Source organism: Tenrec ecaudatus, chromosome 1 (genome assembly GCF_050624435.1).
Source record: "Tenrec ecaudatus isolate mTenEca1 chromosome 1, mTenEca1.hap1, whole genome shotgun sequence".
Taxonomy (NCBI): Eukaryota; Metazoa; Chordata; class Mammalia; order Afrosoricida; family Tenrecidae; genus Tenrec; species Tenrec ecaudatus.
The window spans coordinates 190,404,691-190,427,616 of record NC_134530.1 but is presented as its reverse complement, the minus strand read 5'-3'; the positions used below and the strand labels follow the sequence as shown (position 1 = coordinate 190,427,616).

At 44.7% G+C, this 22,926-nt stretch overlaps 1 protein-coding gene across 1 annotated transcript in view; it reads right to left on the bottom strand.

Annotated features, from left to right (window-relative positions):
• The window catches only part of BRINP2 (BMP/retinoic acid inducible neural specific 2), a 63,934-nt gene that overhangs the window by 19,141 nt on the left and 21,867 nt on the right, over positions 1-22,926 (bottom strand). Inside the window, exons 2-3 of the mRNA XM_075540488.1 lie at positions 8,667-8,857; positions 7,206-7,414 (exon numbers count right to left, since the gene is read on the bottom strand). Coding sequence (XP_075396603.1) covers positions 7,206-7,414; positions 8,667-8,857 — 400 coding nt within the window. The remainder of the gene's footprint in view (positions 1-7,205; positions 7,415-8,666; positions 8,858-22,926) is intronic.

Below are 22,926 nucleotides of genomic sequence, written 5' to 3'. Positions count from 1 at the left end.
TTTACAGGGGTCACCTAAGATAATTGGAAAACACATATTTCCAATGGTCTTAGAAACCGAGACACTGCTCCTCTATCTGTCTCCAGGTGGGTCTGCCCACATGCAGATACGCCCACATACGAGTACCGGCATGAAGACTGTGACCCATGCTACCCCAGGCTTCAAGACAGAATTTCACTTATGTGTAATTAGAAATAAATATTTCACAATATATAATTACATATTGTTTTTATGATTAATCACTATGCTTCAATTCTGTTCAATTTATAACAATGGAAATACATCCTGCATATCAGAAATTTACATGATGATTCATAACAGTAGCAAAATTACAGTTATGAAATAGCAACGAAAATAATATTATGGTTGGGGCCACCACCACATGAGGAACTGTATTAAAGGGTGGTGGCATTAGGAAGGTGGAGAACTCCTGGACTAGAAGGAAAAGCCTGTCTACTCTTGGAAATGCGCCAATGAAAAGCCTATGGGTGACAACAGTGTGTTCCCACTGAGCGTGAGATCCCCGAGGGGCCAACTTGGCAGTCAGCAACAGTGATGCCATATGCCCCCCCCACCCCCGTGGTAGAGTCAGGTGTGATAGTCACAATGTTTCACAACTGATAGAACTGAAAAGTGTTGAGTAATCAGCAAAGGCACCCGTGCCCGGGCTGCAGCAGGCCTCCTGGACTTCTGAGGTACAAACCCTTTAGTTACCATCAAGGAGACAGAAGGGAGGGGTCAAGGTGGTTAGAATAACTCTCCAGCTATTGGGGTACCTCCATGCCACCCAGTTTAATAACGATGCTGGAAACGGGCTTAGCTACTGTTGAAGAATGTTCAGTTGTGAGACGTAGGTGACAGATTTTGAGGCACCAATGGAAATGATTAGTTATCAAGGGTGTGCTATACGTCTCTTAGCTAGCCTCATTGTATAGATCCATTGCTACTGTGTGTTTAAAGCAAAGAGAGGGTCTCCTATGGAACACTGTGGACAAGGTGGGCAGGTCCACTCAGCTAAGTAAGCAGAGCTGGGAGGTGATGGACAATCACACCCTTTGGCTCCTGAGTGGAAGCCTGTCCTTGGAGAGGTCCCATTAGGTCTCTGAGCCTCCGTGGGTGATGCAGAGATGGGACCTAGGGGCCCAGAAGGGTGTGAGAAACTAGCTGATCCTGGTTGTCAAAGTGTTCTCTGAATTGCATCCCACGGAGAGAATGCACTGCCCTTCTAGGCAGTGAACATTCCCTTCGTCTAGTGGAAGCCCATGGTCAAGTCACATTCCACTTGTGACTGCAGGACTGCTGAGATGGTGTCAAGTGACCATTGTCCTAGGAAGTACACCCGCAGGCACAATATTAGACATAGCTCAGAGGTCCCGACCACCCCTTACTCCACTACCCATAAACTTTCAGAAACTGTGGTGCTAGTCAGCCATGATTGAAACTTTATAACCTTCATTTCCTGTGTTGGACTAATGGCGAACTCTAAGATAGAATTATTTTTTCCCCTAGAGGTAATTTACCATGATGCTTTGGAGAGAGAAAAATTTAAAAGGATATTATGGACACTTAAGAACATGAGTGAATAAATAGCATCTGTCATGTGCCAGGATCTGAGACTGAATGCACAGGGGAGTGGTCTCTGCCCTGGGGGAACTTGCTGAGAGATGAAATGGAACGCAAATGTCCCGTCAAGCCCAGGGTCAACTCCATGGTAGGCAAAGCTACATGCGTGCTGCGGCTGCCCAGACACAAATGAGTCGAGCATAACGGGATATGGCTCTCACAAGAGAAGTGGGAGGATGAAGCAGGCGCAGATGAAAAGGCAGGGGTGTACGTTCCCACAAGAAACAGAGGGAGGGCCCTGGGAGCGTGACTTCCCTTTTCTAAGTTTCAGGCGTCTGAAGTGAATGTGGTAGCCTCTCCCTGAAGCACCATGAAATTCTTCGTCAGAGTCCTGGTAATTCGCCATCTCAGGAGGAGCTACCTTGGGTATATTTCCAATTTGTCCAACTAAGCATGTTTCCATGCACTTCCCCCTACCAGGAGCAGAAGATCCTCACCTAGGTGGAAAATGGCAAGCTTAGGGATTTGATTGTCTGCACTCATCCAACAAATGCCTTCTCATAGCCATCACATGGCAAGCTCTCAACTGGTGACTGGGAATCAAAGGTGAACAGGACCTAGTCCTCCCTAGGACAACTGAACAGTTCCATATGGAGAGTTTGTTGACCTGAAATTATAGCTAAAATAATAAGTTCCATAGAAGAGTCATATGCTTGAAATAGTGAAGAGGAGAATTTATCTACCTGGGGAGCCAGCAAAGGCTTCACGAAAGAGGTACCTCTTAGAGGATCAAAGAAGTATAAGCAAGGGCTCAAGTGGAAAGTAAATGTTTTGAGAATGATGAGGGCAACAAAAGTACAAATGTGCTTGACACAATGGGTGCATGTATGGATTGGGATAAGAGTTGTACGAGCCTCCAATAAAATGATTTAAATTAAAAAATATTTTTAAAGAAGTGTAAGAACCACTCGGGTGAACAGAAAACCTTGCAAGAAAAGCAAACAGCAAGTGCCAGTGAAAGAGCATGACTCAGCTACAACACACGGCGGACTATGACGGGTGCAGAATGGAGATGGGCAACGGCCAGCAAAGACTGCTGAGAGATGAGACGAGGACAGTCCGATGGTTCTTCAATGTTATGGTTGGGGTTCTAGCTGGGTTTCTAGCTGGGTTCAGAAGAAGAGTAATTAACACTTCTCAAGCTCCAAGTGTGATATAGTTGATACTTCACACACACACACACACACACACACAGTATCCCCATTCAGTTAATTAATTACTCTTCAAAGTAGACTTGTCCAACAATTTTAGGATGAGCAAATAAAGGTCCAGAAAAATTTGGAAATTTGTCCCAAACCTCATCATGAGCAATGGCAGAGCTCAGACAATGCTTATTCCCTTGTGTCACACAACACCACGGCCCAGTGGTTTGGCCTCTGTCCCATGTACTGTTGGGAATCATAAAGGGGTTTTTAACTTGGGGGTAATATGATGTACAGTCATGGAAACAGACTCGAGACTGAAGTAGGGAGATTAGTTTAGGATGTAGACGGGAATACTTGTTAAATGGATACTGCAGGAAAACCAGGTAAGAGTTGATGGGGTCCTGAATTAGTGGAATGGCAGGTAAGCACCGTGAAGTAGCCAGGGGTAAACTGCAGACATATGCAGGGGAGTGCTTTCAGTGGCAGACCAAACAATCTAAACCGGATGAGAGAAGGACTGAAGTTATTTAAGGATGCTCGCCATGGCCATGGACTTCGGCCTGACTCAGAGAGGCCCTAGCTAGGCTTTCCAAGCCCAAATCCTAACAGGAGCAGACAACTTCCTTACCCTCCTCTCAAGATGAGCTTTAACTATGGCCTTGAAGTCGAACAGCTCAAAGAATGGAGAGAAACATTAATAAGAGCGTCAAGGGATGGAAACAGGCGTACTTTTCATTTCCTGGTAAGACTACCCTGTCTTCACCACTGCGGCACCAACACCACTTGTGTGGTCAGAGCCCATTCCTGGACTAAAGGGGCACATCCCCTAGTCTGACTCTGTCCCTTTAACTGACATAGGACCCTCCGAACAAAACCCTGTCACCTCGGTCTCTTTATAGACTCCTTGACTTTGGGTTCCCATCACAGCCTGGCTGACCCTGAGGGATTCTCTGATAGTGGCTGACATCCCTCGAGAAACACTCACATTCCTAGATGTGGGCGCGAGGTGGGTCCTCCATGTTCTTTCTTATGAGTAATATCCTGACCACTGTTCCTCCGTCACCACCTGGACCTCGTTGGCAGGATGTTTCATCAGAACTCTACTATCCACCACCCTTTCTCAGTGAAGATTTTTCTTATTCATCTCATTCACTGAGGATTTTTAGTATTGACCTTACTTTCTTACCACCGCTAAGTCTAGATCAGTCAGATTGACCTTGCATCTGATAATATGACCTTGCATAGATAATCCTTCAACACCTGGCTTTTGAGTTCCCTGACCCCCTCATCTCACTGGTGTTCCAGCCCCATCCAAGGCATCCACGCCCCAGAACCTGATGTTGATGGTAATTCCACCCTCCCATAATCTCAGTCGTGAGCATCATACTCTCTGACTTCTCTAGCCCCTTACCTCTAACAAGCCATCAAACATACTTGGCCTTTTAATCCTTTGACTTGATCAACTTTCCCTGTTCTATAAACCCTTAATGTCCTGATTGTCCTAAGTGCCAAACTTAGATTCATGTGGTCATCACTGTAATCACTTCCCTTCATGGACTCTCAATTCCTCTGTCTCGCTTTTTTCATCCTCTGCGTCTCCACTTGCATGCACACGTACACACACACACACACACACACACACACACACACACACACACACACATTTTAGCTAAACCGAATTCTACATGTGTTCCATGAATGCCTGTACAGGAATTGCTAAGACTTGTAACTATACTGATTAGTTTCATATTATAATTATGACCACAAGTCTCCGGTGAGCCCTTTGTGCTGCCCACCAATCCAATACATTTAACTAGTCAATTGACATTCTTTCTCCAAGATGATTTCCTCATTCCTTTCTTTCTTTGGCAGTCCTTTCTCCTTCCTTACATTTAAGGTCTCTGCTTCTTTTTTCATCAAGGAAAAAGAATCGATCAGAAGATCATAGGATCCTTCAGAAGAGAAGATCCTCATCTTCCCACACCACCACATCTGTCATCCCACCTGCATTTGTCCTTGCATGATCCATATTGCATCTTATTATGAGAAAAATATATTGCTCCTATCCATGGCCAATCCTTCTAGTCGCCACAGAGTATCAACCCCTCTCACTTACTCCATGCATTTGCTCTGCAAGGATCTTCCATTTCTCCTTAATCATCAGTTTGAAACGGAAATCAAACTGCTATACAATATGTGGAAATACCAATCATCTTATAAACAAAACCACAACTGCCCTGACCCCTTATAACTCTGAGCCATCACATATTTTCATATATCTTTACAACAAAACCCTCAGAGAAGAGTCTCTGTCTCTGATGCCCGACGATGCTCTCTCCCTTGAAGATTCTCTGCCCTCCATGCTGCTCTTGCCCAGGTTACCAGTGATTTCGTGGCTGTCAAATCCAAGGTCAACTTGGCATCTTCACCTTACCACTTCAAAGTTTTCACACGGTTGCTGATGTTCTCTGGGGGAACCATTTCTTCGCTTGGTGGTGCTGACTCCATTTAACCTGGTGTTCATCATCCTTCTCTGTTCTGTCTCCTCCTAGTTTGTGGAACCCCTATTCCCTTCTTAATGTCTGAATATTGGGGTGCCTCATAGCTCCACCTTAGGGCTGCTTTCCTAACTATACATATTCCCTTGTAGTTAAGTTCATCATGTACCCTAGTTACAGATACACCTACATATGTGTTTACTTGGATGCCAAATTTATGTTCCCAGGTCATGACCTTTCTCTTGAAGCCCTGGCATTCATGTCCAATTGCCTGCAGGTAGACATCTTTATTTGGATGCCTAATTGGCATGTCAAATTCAATGTGCACAAACCAATTCTTGATTTATTTGCTTCAAATCTATGCTTTCTCTCAGTAAGTGAAATCATGGTTTATCTGATTTCTCTGGCCAAAAGAAAAGCTTCTATTTATTTGTGCTTTCTTTCTTCCAATCTTTTAGGTTAAACTTCAAGTTCTACCGTTGAGTTATATTTTGAACTTTCTAATTTCTCCCCACCTGTGCGCCACTTCCTTTTCCCAACCCACTATTGTTCCTCACTTTAACCACTGACATTGTTCTAGAAGGTACCCTTCTTCTGCCCTCCTCCTTACTTAGGAAGACCCTTCTTGATCTGGCTCCTCCCACCTCTGTAGCCTCATCTCCCACTCAACTCCCCACTGTCTTTTTACTCCATTTCAGCACTGCCTTCCTCGGGCTTCCTATAACATATCAGACACACGCCGATCTCGGGACTTCAGAAATTGCTGTTCTCTCTGCTAAAACGCAGTCAGTCAAGAGTCCACGGGTTCACTCCCTCCCTTCATTCGGCCTCTTCAGACAGGCCTCCTCCAAAGTACAATGTTCTGTCACTCTCTATCCCCTCACCAGCCCTTATCTTTTCATACCTTTAATCACCACCTGATAGCACCCATTTATCTAATTATGTCTCTGCCACTAGCGTTTAAGCTCCATGAGGGCAGGGCGCTTTGTTCTGTTCGCTCTTGTATTTCCTCAAACCAGAATCTTGTCTGACACACAGGCGCTCAATAAATATCTATTGGCTGGGAAATTGATGGGAAAATCATGCTCCCTTTGCGATGGGCTAAGAGACAAGGCTCACTTGCACTCTGCAGCCCAGCCGGGTACTCGGAGGAAAGGCATAGCCAGCAGCCCTTCGCGTTGCGTTTTCACTCATTTTCTCTCCCGACACGCACTTTCCTAGAAAGTGTCTTGATGTAATAGAACAGCGGTGGGGTCATACCTGTTATTATAAGTGCACGACTTATATGCACACAACACACGACTCCCCTGCTTAAAACTCTCCGACGATTTCCATTCTATGAGCACTGCCTGCCACAAGCATGCGGTCTAGCCCCAGAGGACTCGTCCACCGCATCTACTGCAAGTGCCTCACCGTTCTTGCCTGCGTCCCACCAGGGCGCCCCGCTGGGTCTTTCCTCAGAGCCTCGCATGTGCTGCTCCCTCTGCCAGATCTACACACAGCACGCTTTCTCCTGGTCCAGAGAGCTCCCATCAGCTGCCCCGCCTCTCTCCCCAGGAAATCTGGACCTTCTCACTCTTTTCTTTCTATCGTTATTTGAAATGTCTTTGATTTTTAAAAAACAGCTTATTCTCCTCACCTCCCTCTAGAAAAGAACCTGTCTGAGAGCAGGGAGTGCTCTTGTCTGTCTTTTCCACTGCAGTCGCTCAGCGGGAGCCGAGTGCATGCACATGAGTAGATGCAGGTGTTACACAGCTGGATGCTGTAGAATGGGCAAGCCAGGCCACATGGAAGGATCAATTGTACCTTCCATTAGGTGCCCTTCACTCTCAGTTCAGGCAGGCCTGGCATCGAAGGCTGTGGGCGTCCCCCAGGATCTGAGAACCTCTCAGATCCCCCCTCCCCACGTCTGCCCTGCTCGTGTCTCTCAGGTCTTTACCTTGATGGCCCCGGTGGCTATCTGGATATGATGCAGCCGTCGCAGCGTGCTCTCTCTGTCGATGAAGTAGGAGGCTGCCAACTGATGCAGGGTCTCCAGGGACACGGTAGAGCTGTTCCCACTGCCCACGGCCACAGGGACACCTCCTCCCGTTTCTGTCCTCCGACTCAGCTTCCGCTTGTCCACAAATATTGTCAACGATTCTTCTCCTAGAGAAAACAACATAAGTTCATTAATGTGGTCTCTGCTCACTAGTCCCATATGCATAATAACAGGAAACCCTTGGTTAGGATAATCAGAACCACGAGGGAGCCAACTGCCCTGTGATTACCCTCTTTCCCCACAGTGGAGCCAGCTTCGGCTTCATTGCCTGGCAGACTTCCTTTCTTACCCACAGTGCTTTAAGTCTCCCAAAGCTCTGTTGATCTCCATGTCTGGCAATCTCCCTCCTTGGGGAAGACAGAATTCTCCCTCTCCAGTGGGTTATGAGCAGTCCCTAACCCTATTTCTGCTCCTGCAGAAAGGGCAAATGCCTGGAAGCTCAGCTTCATCCTCCCCATCAAATCAGGGAACTTGACCGAAACTTTCAGGAGCTTCTTGTTATCCCCAGACAGCAAACTAAATCTTACACTAAAGTCTACCTTCGTCTTCCCAGGGGGAGGAGAGAGCATGCCTTTCAGAACTTCTGATTCTGCTCTGGGTCCTCACCACCTGTTGCCCCATCCCCACCCCCCACCCCCATCAAGCCTAGACTTTTGAACACATTGGAAGTGGCTTAACTGGTGACCGATCCTTATAGAGAGGAAGCATGGGTCGGGAACGCCACAGCATCTGCTTTTAAAAGATGTTTGTCTATGAATCTGGTAACTGTAGCCAGCAAATATCAGGCGATGGAGAAGCCTCGGGGTTAGACTGTTCAGTAGAAGGAAACCTGGGCGCGCCCCCTGCTGGCACATGCTTGGTAAACGCATGTTGATCCCCAACCTCCTCAAACCCTGCCCTTCCTCAGCAGGTGGCTTGTGAGTAAGTCTCCAGGCTTTGGGGTGGATTTTGAAGTCAAGAACTGAACTCATTCAAAACAAACAAACAAACAAACAAACCCCTCATTGCCATCAAGTCGATTCTGACTCGGAGTGACCCTACAGGACAGAGTAGAGCTGCCCCTGTGGGTTTCCCAGACTGCACCTCCTGAAAGGAGGAGAAACCCTCTTTTCTTCGGTGGGGTGTCTGGGCTTTCGAAGGGCTGGCCTTGGGGTCAGCGGCCCAGCACGTCATCCACTATGGCCCTAGGGCTCCTGACCGGTTCTCCACTACACACCAGAAAGCAAGCAACCTCTCCTGCAGTAATAGCCCTAGAAGAACAAAAGGCCCAGGCAGGTGGTCGGGTCTACATTTGATGGGTCTTAAAATTATGTTTACTGATTGGGGGGACATATAAGTGTGGGACCATGTGTTTCTTACCTCCAAGGGTGGCGGAAAGCAAGAAGTGAGTGCCGTACTTTTTGATGAGGTTTTCCGTAACCTGTTGTAGGTTAGGTCTCCTGCCCAGGAGGCGGATGTTCCGGATAAACTCTGGGGCGAGAGGCAACGGCAAACTGAAAAAGTCCTTCCTTTCCAGAGCCAGGCTGTTTACTTTCCACCGGGCAAACTCCCTAGGGATAGACGCAAGAGGTAAGGAGAAGTGTGGTGTGTGTCTGAAAACGAGGCCTACCATGTGAAGTAGATACTGCTCTTCCTCAACTTGTCACGCCTCTTGTCCCCTCAGCCTGATGGAGACACCAGCCCCTCCATCCTCTTCGCCTCCTGCCTTCTTAGAGGCTCATTTATTCCCAGGCTGCGGGGTAGCCCATTGCTAGCTGTCCTTCGTCAGAGTTGACTCCCCCTCAACTTGTTCATCGGAGAATATCTTATTATTCATATGGAGGTGCTTCAAAACGCAACCCAAATTCCATTGTATCGATTCTGAAGCCTATAAACCCTAAAGGACCGTGCGGGACTGCCCTACAGTGTTGCCCAGGCTGTGCATCTTTGTGGAAACAGCCTACCACGCCTTCTTCCATAGAGTGACTGGTGGATTTGAACCATTTACCTTTCTGTTAACAGCCAGGCCCTTACCATTGCCCCACCAGGGTCCCCAGTCATATTTAGCAGTGCAGAAGAATCAACGGAATAGTAGTTTGCAGAGATCTGGTCTAGCCGCAATTGGCACCTTATGGAAGCGATCCATCACCTATCCTGGCCTGAGTTTACTCAACTGTAAAGCCAGAAGTTGGGTCTCAAGTAACAGCTTTCAAAGTTTAGGTGTCAGGGGCCCTTCCTGTCTTAAAAATGATCGAGGCCCCCATATTAGTCTATGTGTATATAGCTCCTGGGACTTACCATTTTAGAAATTAGAGCTGAGACATTTGAAATTTATTTAGGTATTATGTCATTTAAAGACAATGAGAAGCCCATGGGATGAACATAAATAACATTTTTTGAAAAACACGTGTTTGGAAGGAAAACCAATTTAGCATTGGTTTGCATTTTTGCAAATCTCTTTAATATCTGGCTTAGTAGAAGACAGCTGCAGTCTCACATTTGCCTCTGAATTTAATGCTTGCGAAGGTTGTTTTGGTCAAACCATAAGAAGAAAGTGTGGCCTCAGAGAGATAATTCAGTCGAATGGGAAGGGGTATCTTAGCAGCCTTTTCTGCTAAGTGTGGGTGTTCCTCTTTGGTACAATGTGAAATTCCACAAATGAGTTTCTTAAAGCAAATCTGAGACTACATCAGTAAAATTTTCATTCACTGATATTGCAAAGATTCTGTTGGGCTAGGTTGAACTAAGAATGGATCTTTTTACCCTGCTTAATTTGATAACATCATACTTTGGTCATATGAGAAACAGGGTCAATGAGTTACACAGATACACCCCATTTTGATACCTCTCCATATAATATCACAAGTCACATTGAGAGTACAACCACGAACGTTATCAGAAAGAAAAACTTTAAATACTTTGAAGTCAAGTGCACAACCTGCAAATACAAGCACTTCAAATTTTGTTTTGAAAGCTTAAATATTATCATTGGCAATAAAAACAGGTCTACCTCTTTCTTCTTTTTTAGAAAATGTCTGTCACACTCAAGTCTGAATAATCAAAGTGTGTCTGTTTGTTTCAAGAAAACATGGTGCACAATGAAATCAAGCACACACACCAGTGAGGTCAGCTCCTAAGACAAACATTCACAGAGCACTTTTTCTTAAGAAAACTATTCTGCTTTGACATGAGACAAAAGTGTTTTTTTGTGTATTAACATACATAACTCTAAAAAATTCAAGGGTCAGGATTTAATAAGATTGAATTTTACTGCTCTAAGCACAGTCTCCTTAAAAACAGGTTTATTGGCACAAAATACAAATATTGTACAATTTGAGTCAATAGTTCAATCATATCAAGAAGAATTGTACAAACATTACTAACGGCATTCTTAAGTATAGGTGGCATATGGGCCATTGTGAGTCAGATTAACAAAATGGTCGTGCGTGTGTGTGCGTGTGCGTGTGCATGTCTGGGTAAAACAACATATAAAATATATATAAGCAACAGGGGAAAAACTAGTGTAGCAGCAGAACTTACAAAAATATTTTTTAGGGAGAGGGTATGATCAAACAAATATAGCCAGCATGGATTATTTGCATAAGAATAAATGTATATACATATGTATTATACATAAACACCCACACATGTATATGTTGTTGTTGTTCAGTGCCAACAATCCATCATGACCCTGTGTACAATAGAATGAAGCTCTCCCCAGTCCTGAGTGAGCCTTATAGTCATTGCCAGTTTGAGCCTCTGCCATCTCACTGAGGCTCTTTCTCTTGCGCTCCGGTCCCCTACAGGCATGATGTCCTGTCCGGGCACTAGTGCCTCCTGAGAACATCTCCCAGACAGGTGAAATGAAGTCTTGCCACCTTTTAAGGGGCTCTCTGACTATACCTCTCAGACAGATGGTTTCATTCTTCTGGCAATCCAAAGGACACTCCATATTCTTGGGCAACACCATAACTCAAGGTATCAGTTCTTTAGTCTCCTTACAGTTCCCCTTTCTACATTTGTGTATATATCACATATGTGTACACATTATATGTGTAACATGTATATATGTAAACATATACAGATTTTTTTAAAGTACAAGTTTTCCATTGTCTCCCAGATTTTGCTGGTGAGGACCACCTCTCTGGCCTTACCCAAACCAAAAAGCTCACTGCCTTCCAGGCGAGTCTGACTCGTGGTGACACTGTAGAAGATTGTAGAGCTACTCCCTAGGGTCTCAGAGCCTGTAAATCTTTCCAGAGCAGCAGAGAGCTGAGGAGTGTCTGGGAGATCCCGACTGCTGACCGTTTGGTTCAGAGCCAACTGTGTAAGCCACAGAATAGAGTCTTCACGATCCTTCACCCACCCCGACTCTGCCCCTGCGGGCAGGGCGAAGCCTCGGTCAAATTTCAGAGTCCATGGAATGTAAATTACAGAACTGCAGAGAAATTAAAGAATTATAAATAAATAAGGGAACATTTATGCTCAACTGGAGGCTGTAGTGTCCCTCCACTGGAGAGAGGAGAGAAAGGACATTCACCAAACATTACTAAAGAAGCAAAGGAAAAGGAGTGGAGAATAATTCATGGTTCCCATGAAGTCTTTAAAACTTCCCGCTGTGTGGCTTTATTTATCTAAGCAGGTTCATAATAATGCATGATTAGTGATTTCCTTTGAGCAGGGAATGCTAAATTTTAATTAAAGCATGCGGTATTTATCAAAAATGTTTTCTGTCCCAAATCTCCTTGAAGAATAAAAAAAAATAGTTGTTGGATCTCGGTTCCAACTGGCTGGTTGGGAAGTAGAATCCCCTCATTGGCTAAGCGATAATTGCATTGGGGAGGATCATAAAATCTGATTAAAAAAATAAACCAGGGTCATCAAACCCAGGCTTCCTCCTTTGGGGTAGGCTATGTTTAGATGTTAACTAATAAAGGATTTCTATCTTAATATTTAGATTGCTAGGAAATAAATGATAAAGCAGTCTTCAATTTCCCACTATTTCATCCATGATCAAAGGCCCTGGTTATAAGGAAAGTTTACCTTAGCACAGAGGTGGGTCCTACTTAAATGAAACACAATAAGCAAACTTTGAGAGTCATATTCCACACTTGTCAACCTTCTTAGAGAAATGTTCTCTGATAATCCTATCCAAAAGTGCACCCTGTCCCCAGGCTCTGTTCGCCTGGCCATTTTTCAGTTGGTCAGTCATTTCTCCTGGTCACTGCCTTTCTCTTCCATGTGAATATGCATTTGGGTGACTGGGATTTTCTTTTCTTTCTTTCTTTTCTTTTCTCTTTCTGTCTAACTCAGATTTATATCCCCAGCATAAGAACACAGATCAGATGTTCAATGTATCTTCATTGAGCGAGTAATTCTCCCAGTCACTCCAAGTCGATGCCTTAGCTCTTCTAACCTTTCCATTGTTTGAAAATTATCAACATCTTGATTTTAGAAAAAAGATGGTTGCAAGGATAGAATAAATAGACACTATAATCAATTACCAAATGAACCGGAAGGAAGGTAGACCATTTCTGAATATGTATACTATAGCACAAGGAAAATTTGGCTATAGCTATAAAAATGTCATTGATGGCCACTGTTTGGTGCATGAAGTTTGCTTATATAAATCATGGCACTTCTGGCATATTCTGTTGCATTATTAAAGCAAGTCTGGATCATCTTGTATTGTCTTTGGTGAACATCTTTCAAGGACGTCGTGCTCTGCTGTAACCACACTCCAAAGCTCGGCGACTGGAGGACTGGCCTTCAGACTCTTCTGTGTGCTATATACAAATGCTGCTACTCAGCAACTCCATCCCGCTGCACCGGGTGTGGTACGAGTCTGCCACACGCATCATATGCACACTTGAACTTCTCCAAAAGCAACGGCAAGTTTGGAGCGTTGCACTTTGAATGGCTCTTCATTATCTCGTGTTCAGAAGCAGTCTTAAAAAAGCATATGCTTCATTCAAACCAATAAATACGTTCAAATGAGGAAATAAAAGCTCAGAGAAGTAAGCAATTTACCTGGGTAAGTGAGTAAAATCACACGACTATCAAGAGGGAACTTCCGCTGGGCTGTTAGAACTCAAAGAAACATTCAAGTGGTCCTTGCCGATCTCTTTCTTATTGCAGTGTGCATTGACAACCCTGTGCACATGCCACACGGCACAAATGAACGAGGCTGCTCAGACCAGAGGAGGCCAGCCCAGGGAGTCCGAGGAAAAGGATCGTTTGCATAGAGCAATTAGAGTAACCCACGCGGTTTCAATTAAGCCATCATCCTTGTTTCAATTAAGACAGCAAGTAAATCTCGATTTCCATTTAGCCATTTCTCCTAAAATCTTCTCCCACGGTGTTTGTCGCACAGTAAACAGTCAGAAAAAGCAAACATTACGAATGGGGGCATCATCTCCATGGCAAGTGCGTGTGGAACAAGCGGACTCATTACCTAAAAGGCTCACAGATCAAACCCGAGGGCGAACCTTCAGACCTTCAGTGTGGACTTCCCTGCAGACGATTCCCACTGCACTGCAAAAAGATGCTTCAGCTAACTGCTTTCACTGATTGGGGATTTGGCCAATGTTCCATTTCATAGAATGCAAAATGAACCATATATGTTCCTGCCAAAGGGTCCGCATACCCGTGAACATGATTAAAAATAATGAGAACCAAGTTGAGAAAGGGCATGGTCCAGATTTCTCTGTCTATAAACGTATTAAATCAGAAAGCAGCTGCCATCAAGTCATCTCTGACTTATGTGACAGCCTGGTGTGTATCAGAATAAAACCATGCTCCGTAGGCTTTCGAGGGTTGGTTTCTCAGAAAGAGATAACTTTTTTCCCCCAGGTGGACTTGATCTTTCAACCTTTTGGTTAGTAATTGAGAGCATTCTCTATTTGAACTGTCTAGGGATGTGTATGTATCTATACAAGTCCTCATCCTTCATATTAGTTTTTCACACACTAATATGTCGCTTCCACTATCCAAACTTAGAGTGTTCCTATGAAACCGTTCATAAAGCCAAAATGGTGTAAAGCAAAGAAATGATTCCCATGAATTTATAGCAGAAAACATTTTTATTAACACTTTTGTTGTGAGTTGGGTGAAGGTTTACAGAACACATCATCGGTTTTACAATCAACAATTCATATACATTTTGTTTCGTGTCATTCATTGCATTCCCTGCCATGTACCATCATGCATCCCACTTCCTTCCTGTGTTTCCTCCTATGAGGAAACCTTTGGATTATTCCCAGGCACAAAACCATAAGCAGGCAAATCATACTAAATGACACACAGCACCTACAATAACATAAGATATAGTGCTCACAGACCCACTTCAAAGTCATGGTGGCCTGATGCTGAAGGTACTTTCCAGGGAAGAAGCTTGCACGCTGCCTCTTTAGCAGCGCACTCTGTGGACATTTTTGAATGCAAGTTTCACATTTTTCATTTTTGGGTAAAAGAATAATAAAATCTTCTGAATTTTCATTTGGCTAGCAAACATAAGTACTAATATAGGTCTTTCATAAAATTGAAGTGCAAAAGCAAATTTTTTGAAAATCAGGTGTGTTAGGCTGAATTCTATAGAGAAGCAAAAGCAGAGGGACTTCTTTGTTGATGTATATAGAAATAAATTTACATCAAGCAATAGCTCACAGAGTTACAGCAGTGAGAAAGTCTAATCAGGTGCAAGTCAGTGGATCAGATATCAAAGTGAAAGTTTCTCCTGGCTCGTGTAGCTACAGGGGTAAATGAACCACAAAATAGGAAGATGAAGCAGGAAGACCTGCTGGTGGATGCAAAGCTGAATCAATTTAGAGGCAGTAGTAAACTGATGGTTCCTGGGATCAGCAGACAATATGGCGGCAGGTCAACAAACCAGATGTAGGATCCAGACCCACAGAAGTGACAAGGTCTCCCACAGAGCCTGCTGAGAAAGGAGAAGGCCACACCCCAAACATGCTTTCTTCCAGTTCCATCAAGAGTGTGATCTGATCAAAAGGGCTGCACTCAACCACAACTACTGGCTGATCACAGAGTTGATTATGTTAGAATAGATCCCAACATGAAGTTGATTACATTGTGTTAGATCACTTCATTGAGAATTCCTGCCAAATGACTGAGAATCCCGGCCCAGCCCAGTTGACACAAAACCTAACTATCACAGCAAGGAGTACCTATATGATTATAATTATCTTTGTTCCAAACTAATACTAATGTTCCAGGGGACCGATAAACTATTCTGTTTGTTGTATATGAGTTCAGGGGTCTCCCCAGAATCTAAAGGGGCCCTACAATAGGATAACTGGACCACATCCATGCCCAGCATCAAGTACCAGGAGCTTCAGCAGGGCTTTGGGAATGGGCCAGCTCTAGGTTTGAAACAAAAGGGTCCCCGGTAGCAATAGCAAGAGACTATATGGTTTTGTTGTTAAGAGCCATTGAGTCAGTTCCAACCCACAGTGACCTTCTGTCCAACAGAACAAAACATGGCGCAGTCCTGCCATCCTCACAACTGGTCTGATGCTTGCACACACTTTTGCAGCCACAGGCTCAGTCCATCTCCTTCAGGACCTTCCTCTTCTTTGCTGCCCCACTACTTCATGCGACATGATGTCCGTCTCCAAGGACTGGTCTCTCCTGACAACATGTCCGAAGTATGTAAAATGAAGTCTCAGCATATGCCTCTGAGGACTACTCTGGCTGGACTTCTTCCAAGACAGATCTATTTGTCCTGTTAGCCATCCCTGGGGCTTTCCATATTCTTCTCCGGCACCACAATGCAAATCATGGAGACTATATGGCATTCCTTATGTTCAAGTCATGGCTACTGACTGTGGGGTCACCAGCCACTCAGCAACACTGGGTTTCTCCACCCTACACCAGGTCAACCAGGAATCAGTCAGCAAGCACCCCCCACCCCCACCCCCGTGCCAGCCTCGCAGGGCTCCCGCTAACAGCAGCCTCCGGAAAGGCACGGCTGGGGTTTTCCCTCCCAGGTGCGAGCTCCCGCAGCTGCACATGGAAGCACTCCTGCCTGCGTTTGTACACTGAGAGCTCAAGCTGGCTCCACGATGAGCTATTCAGTACCCGTGAAGCTCGCCGCCCTGAGAAGTCTGAAAAAAAAAATGTCCCTGGTTTCAAAACAAAAGCAAAACTACAGATACTCCCTTGAAGCTGAACTCTACAAACAATGAATGTGACGGTCGAAAATGTGGGCGAGTGCAGTGCGATCTCTTCCTGTGAGCCTGATGATTCCGGTACGAGGCTTCTAATCGACATCTTTCCATCTCTGTGCGGGAAGGATGCTCAGGCCTGATTCCAAGGCCACTGGTGTGAGTGTCCTTGACAAAGTCACATTTTCTGTAGACTCTCTCCGCTGCTCTGGCCTCCTGCAGGCTTGGCATCGTCCTATTCAAGCGTCAGTGTCCCCCGGCGCGTTTGGAGCCATTTGTTCCTCCGGAGTTAGACTCCGGGCTGGATTCTGCGGAGGTGATCAATGCTGTTTCCTGCAGTGCCAACCAATCATCTGCTCACTCAGGTGGGGTTTCTCAGAATAGGCTCCGGGGCTCTTGGAGAGGTGGGAGTGAGTCCCAAGGCATCCACGAGGCCCAGCGTGCCCAGTCCCCAAAGCTGCTTTGTAATCGAAGGCAGGATAGAAAATGTTACCATTCCCTAGTTTTGATCTTCCTGATTGGTTACAACAAGCTCTCCTTAAAAGCATTCACCACCACCACGTACACCCCCACCCCTACCGCTAGCCCCACCCCCACCCCCCACACTTTAATGGACATTGAGAGACTGCAGGCCTGAAAGTGACTGAGCTACCATTCTCTAAGTACTTGTCGTGGGATGCACCAGACTTGTAAGAAAATCTATGGCTGGGTTTCATTTTTTTTAAATGAAGGAAGACCCAGGACAGGCTGATGAATAAACTAAGAACTTCAGAGCAAAAAAGATGGGTTTGTCCAAAGCCAAGGACAGGAATAATTTTCTTGTCATTTTCCGGTGACATTCCTTTGTCCACCTGACCTGTCAACCAAAGACTCAGGGTCAGGGAATGCTCACAGACCAGCCAGTAGACAAGCATCTTCGGTGTAGAAGCTACCTTTCTCGTGGAAAGTTGCTGCTTTGACGTGGGAGTTTGAATAGTACTGCTGGGTCCTGATGCATCGCTGCTTTTCCTGAAGAGCCTTCTCTTCATCCTTCCACCCAGCCAGTGCACAGAGCTCCATCCACCAAGCTAAGAAATTAGGATCTTTCCCTTGTCCCAGAGTTGACATTCTTCATCTTGGAAAAACTCACATGAACAAGACTAGCCAAAGCCAAAGGCATGCTGGTTGTTCACCTCAGTGACTCAGCTACAATGAGTTCGCGTTCTCCCTCTGGACATTTTCGGAACTGAGGCTATATCTCATACTTTGGCTCCTGCACAGAAAGCTATATATCTAGACACATCACATCAAGTGGAGATTCCTATCTCAACAACACACACTACTGTAATGCACTTGGCTATTAGAACCTTTACTGCTGTAATGAATCAGACAAGATTAATCTGAGCTATAAAAAGAAATGATAATAATAACCATAATCTCTTATATATTGGCATGCTGCTGTCCTTAGGTTTGGAGGGTTTATTTGTACATTTTTAAGTCACAAACCATGTTCACGCACACTCAACTAGTTTATCCATACAGGGACCTCAGGAGAGAGGAAATGGCAAGCGCATTACTCAACAATTCACCTGTTCTAGGTTATAGAGAAACCGAGAGAAGTGACCAGCTCCGAGCCTCAGCGGCAAAGGTAGAGGCAGAGTTTGAGAAGAACCCAGTCCGCATAACTTATGAGCCCTGGTGGTGTCGTGGTTCTGCATTGCACTGTGATCCACAAGGTGTGCAGTTGGGAACCATCAGCAGCACGTGAGAGAAAGCGCTTTCTACTCCTGTGTAGAAGAATTACAGTCTTAGAAACGCCCAAGGGCAGTTCTGCCCGGTCCCATCGGGCCACTATGCGTCGGCACTGACTCAGTGGCAGTGAGTTTCGGTTGCACTTGGTCCATGAGGTGGGTTCAATTTCAGGAACCATTGAATGTCCTGGTCACACATCCCAGGTTACCCTTTTATCGTGGTTACCACTGTGGCTGGGAGAAGTGCCCACACAGAAAAGCTTCGGCCCCGCTTTCACTCCCAAGTCATTTGGTTCAATAGTGTCTTTGCCCCCTTCGTTACTCTAGAGGCACAAGAACAGAGATGAGGCTCGCCCGCCCATGAGGTCCTCAAGCCCCACTCCCTCTCACTGTCTGAACAAAAACCTCAAGAAGCGTGGCATGGAAGTAATTTAGCAGCCTGCTGTGTTCCCAAAACAACGGCCCATAAACAATGATTGGCCAATTTCATTCTAATCTTCCCGATTTTGCTCTAATTAAAATAAAGCTGTGGCTTTCAAACAGTTTAATTAAGACTGATTGGGAGACATGAGGAGGGGAGACTCAAGTTTGAGGAAGATGAGCTCATGTTTTGGCAAGTTCCACCCTGCCCTGATGGGTGGGGTGCAGGGACTCGGAGTGGGTGATGACTCAGTGTAAAATATGGCGGGCACATTGAAATGAAAACCAGGAGATTGACAAGATCAGAAGAAGCTGAAAGGGAGGCTAAGGGTCTGTCCTGAGCCAACAGTCTGCTTCTCAGACTTCTGAGACATTGGCCCTGTTCACCCCACTTCCGCTCCTGCTGAGCTTGTCTTTGCTCAGGAAGCTGATGTCACAGGCCACGCATGCTTCTCCCCTCAGATGCCTGCCAGGGCTTCCCGCTAGCAACTTGACGCCAAGAGAATTCTCTTCTACAAGTTCTTGTCCATTGCAATGCAAGAGTCCTTCTACTGTTTCAATGCATTTACTTTTTATATGGACTATCCTTCTTTTGGACCAAACATTTTTAGTACCTTCAACAGGGTTTCCCAATTACTAGTCAGTCCCTCATTCTCATCCTTCTCTGATTATAACACAGTTTGTTGATGCATTTCTAACGGTGGCAACAAAAATTTCACCCCAATCCGACAGATACGTATTAAGCTGCTGAGAGTACCATATTTTTTATTCCTCTCCCACATGCAAATTACCCCTACCACATATGCAAATTGAAGCACCCATATGCAAACAACGCAACATGCATAGGAAGCTAGCATTATGCAAGGGAGGTGTGTGGCTAGCAAAATAATATATGATCTACATGTTATTTGCATATAAATATTGAAAGCAAGGATGGATGACCCGAATGCAATGTTACCATCTGTCATATCACCACTGTCATGGTTTCTACTCCCTCAGGGCCTGGCTGACAGTCATGGAGCTGGGTACTTCCTAAATCTACTGTGCAACCATCACTACTGTCTTACAAAGGTATGTGTGGCGAACAGAATCATGTACCCTTTTACATGTATGTTTGCAGAATCACATACCTGTCCAGCTAGAGTTTTTTCCCCTCCCCATGGATACTGCATTTGGCTGGTTGACATTGCTTTGGACATTGGAATGTGAACAGGATGATGGTAGGTCAAGTCTAGGCCAGGTCCTTGAGAAGCAATGTACGTTTCCTTTTCCCACCTGCATCTCTGCAATTGCCAATAGAATGTCTTCCCCCAGCTTCTGTGGCTTCTGGCCTTTCATTTGGAAACAGAACTGGAGTAAAGACCCAAATGCCCCTCTGAAGACGTGGCCGGAAGCACAAACCAGAGCGAGGCTGAACGATGAGCGGGTTAAGTTACTTGTTATGAACATAATTGTTTGGAGATATATACCAGAAGTTTTAGTCCCACTGTCGAAGTGAGCTAGTGTTAGTCAAGGACACATAGCTAAGTAAGAGATGACAACAGTTTATATTTCTGCTCCACCATGATGCACCTGAATATTGTATTCATTTCTTTAAGGGAGAAATATATTCCTCTGGTCATTTGGTGGTGGTGGCACATGCCACTGCAATTCAATTCCAACTCACGCAGACCCTCTGGGACATTCCTCCGGGCTAGTTTTCTTTCCTTGTCTGTCAGCATTCCATGGAGAATTCTGAGGCCCAAAGGAATGGCGGAGTGACTCAATGGAAAGTCTCGCTCCTGAATGATTTCATGAAGCAATCTCCACTTTTCAATCCTCCCGATAAATTGCATGGGAGTGTGACTTAAGGAAACACAGAAACTTTTGCTGTGTTAGGTCAAGAAATCCTAGTGGCAGAGTGGCGAAACGATGGTGACTGGATCAGCTCCAACTCACAAGTGCTTGGCGAACTCACCAGCAGCTCTACGGGGGAGAAATCTTTCCAGTCTGCTGCTGGAAAGATTTAAAGCCATGGAAACCCTTTGGGTTATTATGAATAAGATCAACTAAATGTCAGTAGGTTTGGTTTGTGTTAAAACGTTGTGATTTGGGGTCTAGTTATGGCAGCAGTTAACCAACTCTGCTAATATTAAGCCAGGACCCTGGAAGCATAACGGTTATGCTTTGGGTTGCTAGCCACAATGTCAGCAGTTCGAAACCATCAGGCGCTCCACAAGAGAAAGATAAGGTTTTCTCCTCTCTGAACCCTACTGGAGCAGTTCTCCCCTGTCCTGTCAGGATGCTCTGAGTTGGCATGGACTCAGTGGCAATGATTATGTCTTTCTGGTTTGAGTGTCAAGCCAGGGAGCCATGGTGGCATGGTGGGTTACAAATTGAGCTGCTAACCACAAAGTCAGTAGTTCAAAACCACCAGCTGCTCCATGGGCAAAAGATGAGGCTTTCTACTCCTGTAAAGATTTACAGTGTCAAACAACCACAGGGGAAGTTCTACCCTGCCCTTTAGGGTCACTATACATCAGAATCAACTTGATGATGATGAGTGAGAGTGTTAATTCAATATTCCAGCCGAGAAAAGTAATCTTGACTCTTGATTTCCTTTCACTTACACATTTTTAATATTCCTGTGGTCAACAAGCTATTCTTCGATTTCTCTTCAGCTCAACAATATTTCTTTCTAAATCTAGTGGGTAATAGTATTGGTCCTGTGGTTTTAATTTTATGCTATGGGATCTCAGTGCCTGAGTTCGCTCCACTTGTCACAGTGTGGATTTATTTTGAGTTATCTGTAACTATAAAATCAATGGATTGATTAACTCAGGCTACAGTTAAGGGGAACAATATGTAGATTTGAAGTGATAAATTTTATGAATGGCGATTACAGTGGAAATAGTTTCATTGAGTAAGATTGCCTCTTCTTTCTTTCATGTTTTCCAATGAATCTTTCTCACCATTGTCCCTTTCATCCACTTCTCTAGATTTCCCTGCTCTAATGCTTCCAGAGTTCTGTGTGTACCCCTCGCCAAAATAGTTTGCATAGAATGGGAGGAAATTGCAGCACGAAGCTCATATTCTTTGAGAGAAGGTACCTGTGAGAAGCCCTTGAAGTTTTGAACTCAGCTAATCAGAGACTCACCCATAGAATGAGCAGAGTCATTTGTGCATAGTATTGGTACGTTCCATAAAAAGTAGAAAAGAGAATCATCTGTACGAGACCAAATGCTAAACATTCACACCAAACAAAGATGAAAAAGTGGAGGGGCTGGAGGGGTAGGGAAGCTAGATTTATGGAAATAGAACAACCAAAATTGAAACAATGAGAATGTTGACACAATATCTAAAAAATGTAACCAATGTTATTGAACAATATGTTCAGAACTGATTAAACGGGAGCCTAATTTGCTTTGTAAATTATCAAAAGACACTATAAAATATTTTAAATTGAAAAAATAATATGCCTTGATCCACTAACTTTGCTTTAGTACCACAATCATCTTATAAAAGTGTTATTGTTATACCCATTTTATTGATAAGAAATGACAGTAAGAGAGGTGAAACACGTTGCAAAAAGTCATACAGTTAAAAGCGGCTGATTTGCAATTGAAACCTAGACCTTCTCATTCTAGGGTCTAGACTCAAGAGCATGGTTTCCAAGCTTATTTAGCCTAATGCCCCCTTTTCAGGAAAAAAAATTACTCAGGGCATGTCTGGCAATTTAAAACTTTTCTACTTTAGCTCATAAGCCAGGGAAAGTACAAATACCAGCTTTTACTGCCTTCCTCGAATCACTCCAGTACCTCCAGGAGGCGGTGTCGCCGTTGGTGGACTCTCAACTACTGCCCTTGTAATGCTGCTTTCGTCTTCCTATAACTCAGCTACAGAACATGCCAGTTTGTCTCCCATCATGTTTCTGTTCTTTGGTTATGTTCTAAAATATGCTATCCATAAAAGCTTGGAGCTGGAAACATAAAAATGAATTTAGATGGTTTCCTTGCTACAAGGAACCTTACTAAGTCAAGAGCTAAGACGGCTAAATAAAGAGGTTAGTAGATAAGTAGGTCAATTGGTCAGTCAATTGATAGATGCACAGAAGAACCTCTGGAACAGAGATATGAGCAGAATGGTGGGGAGCTTCAGGTAAGAAGAATGAAGCCTCTTACAGAGTTGAAGAGATCTCGCAGGAAGGTGGTGTTGGGCTTGGAAGGTGAGTAGAAGCTCTGCAGGCCGAGCGGATGAGAAGAGTTTGGCGGGGAGAGGCACTGGGGTAAGCAAGGACGCAGGGAATAAAGGAGTCTTGTGTGGGGG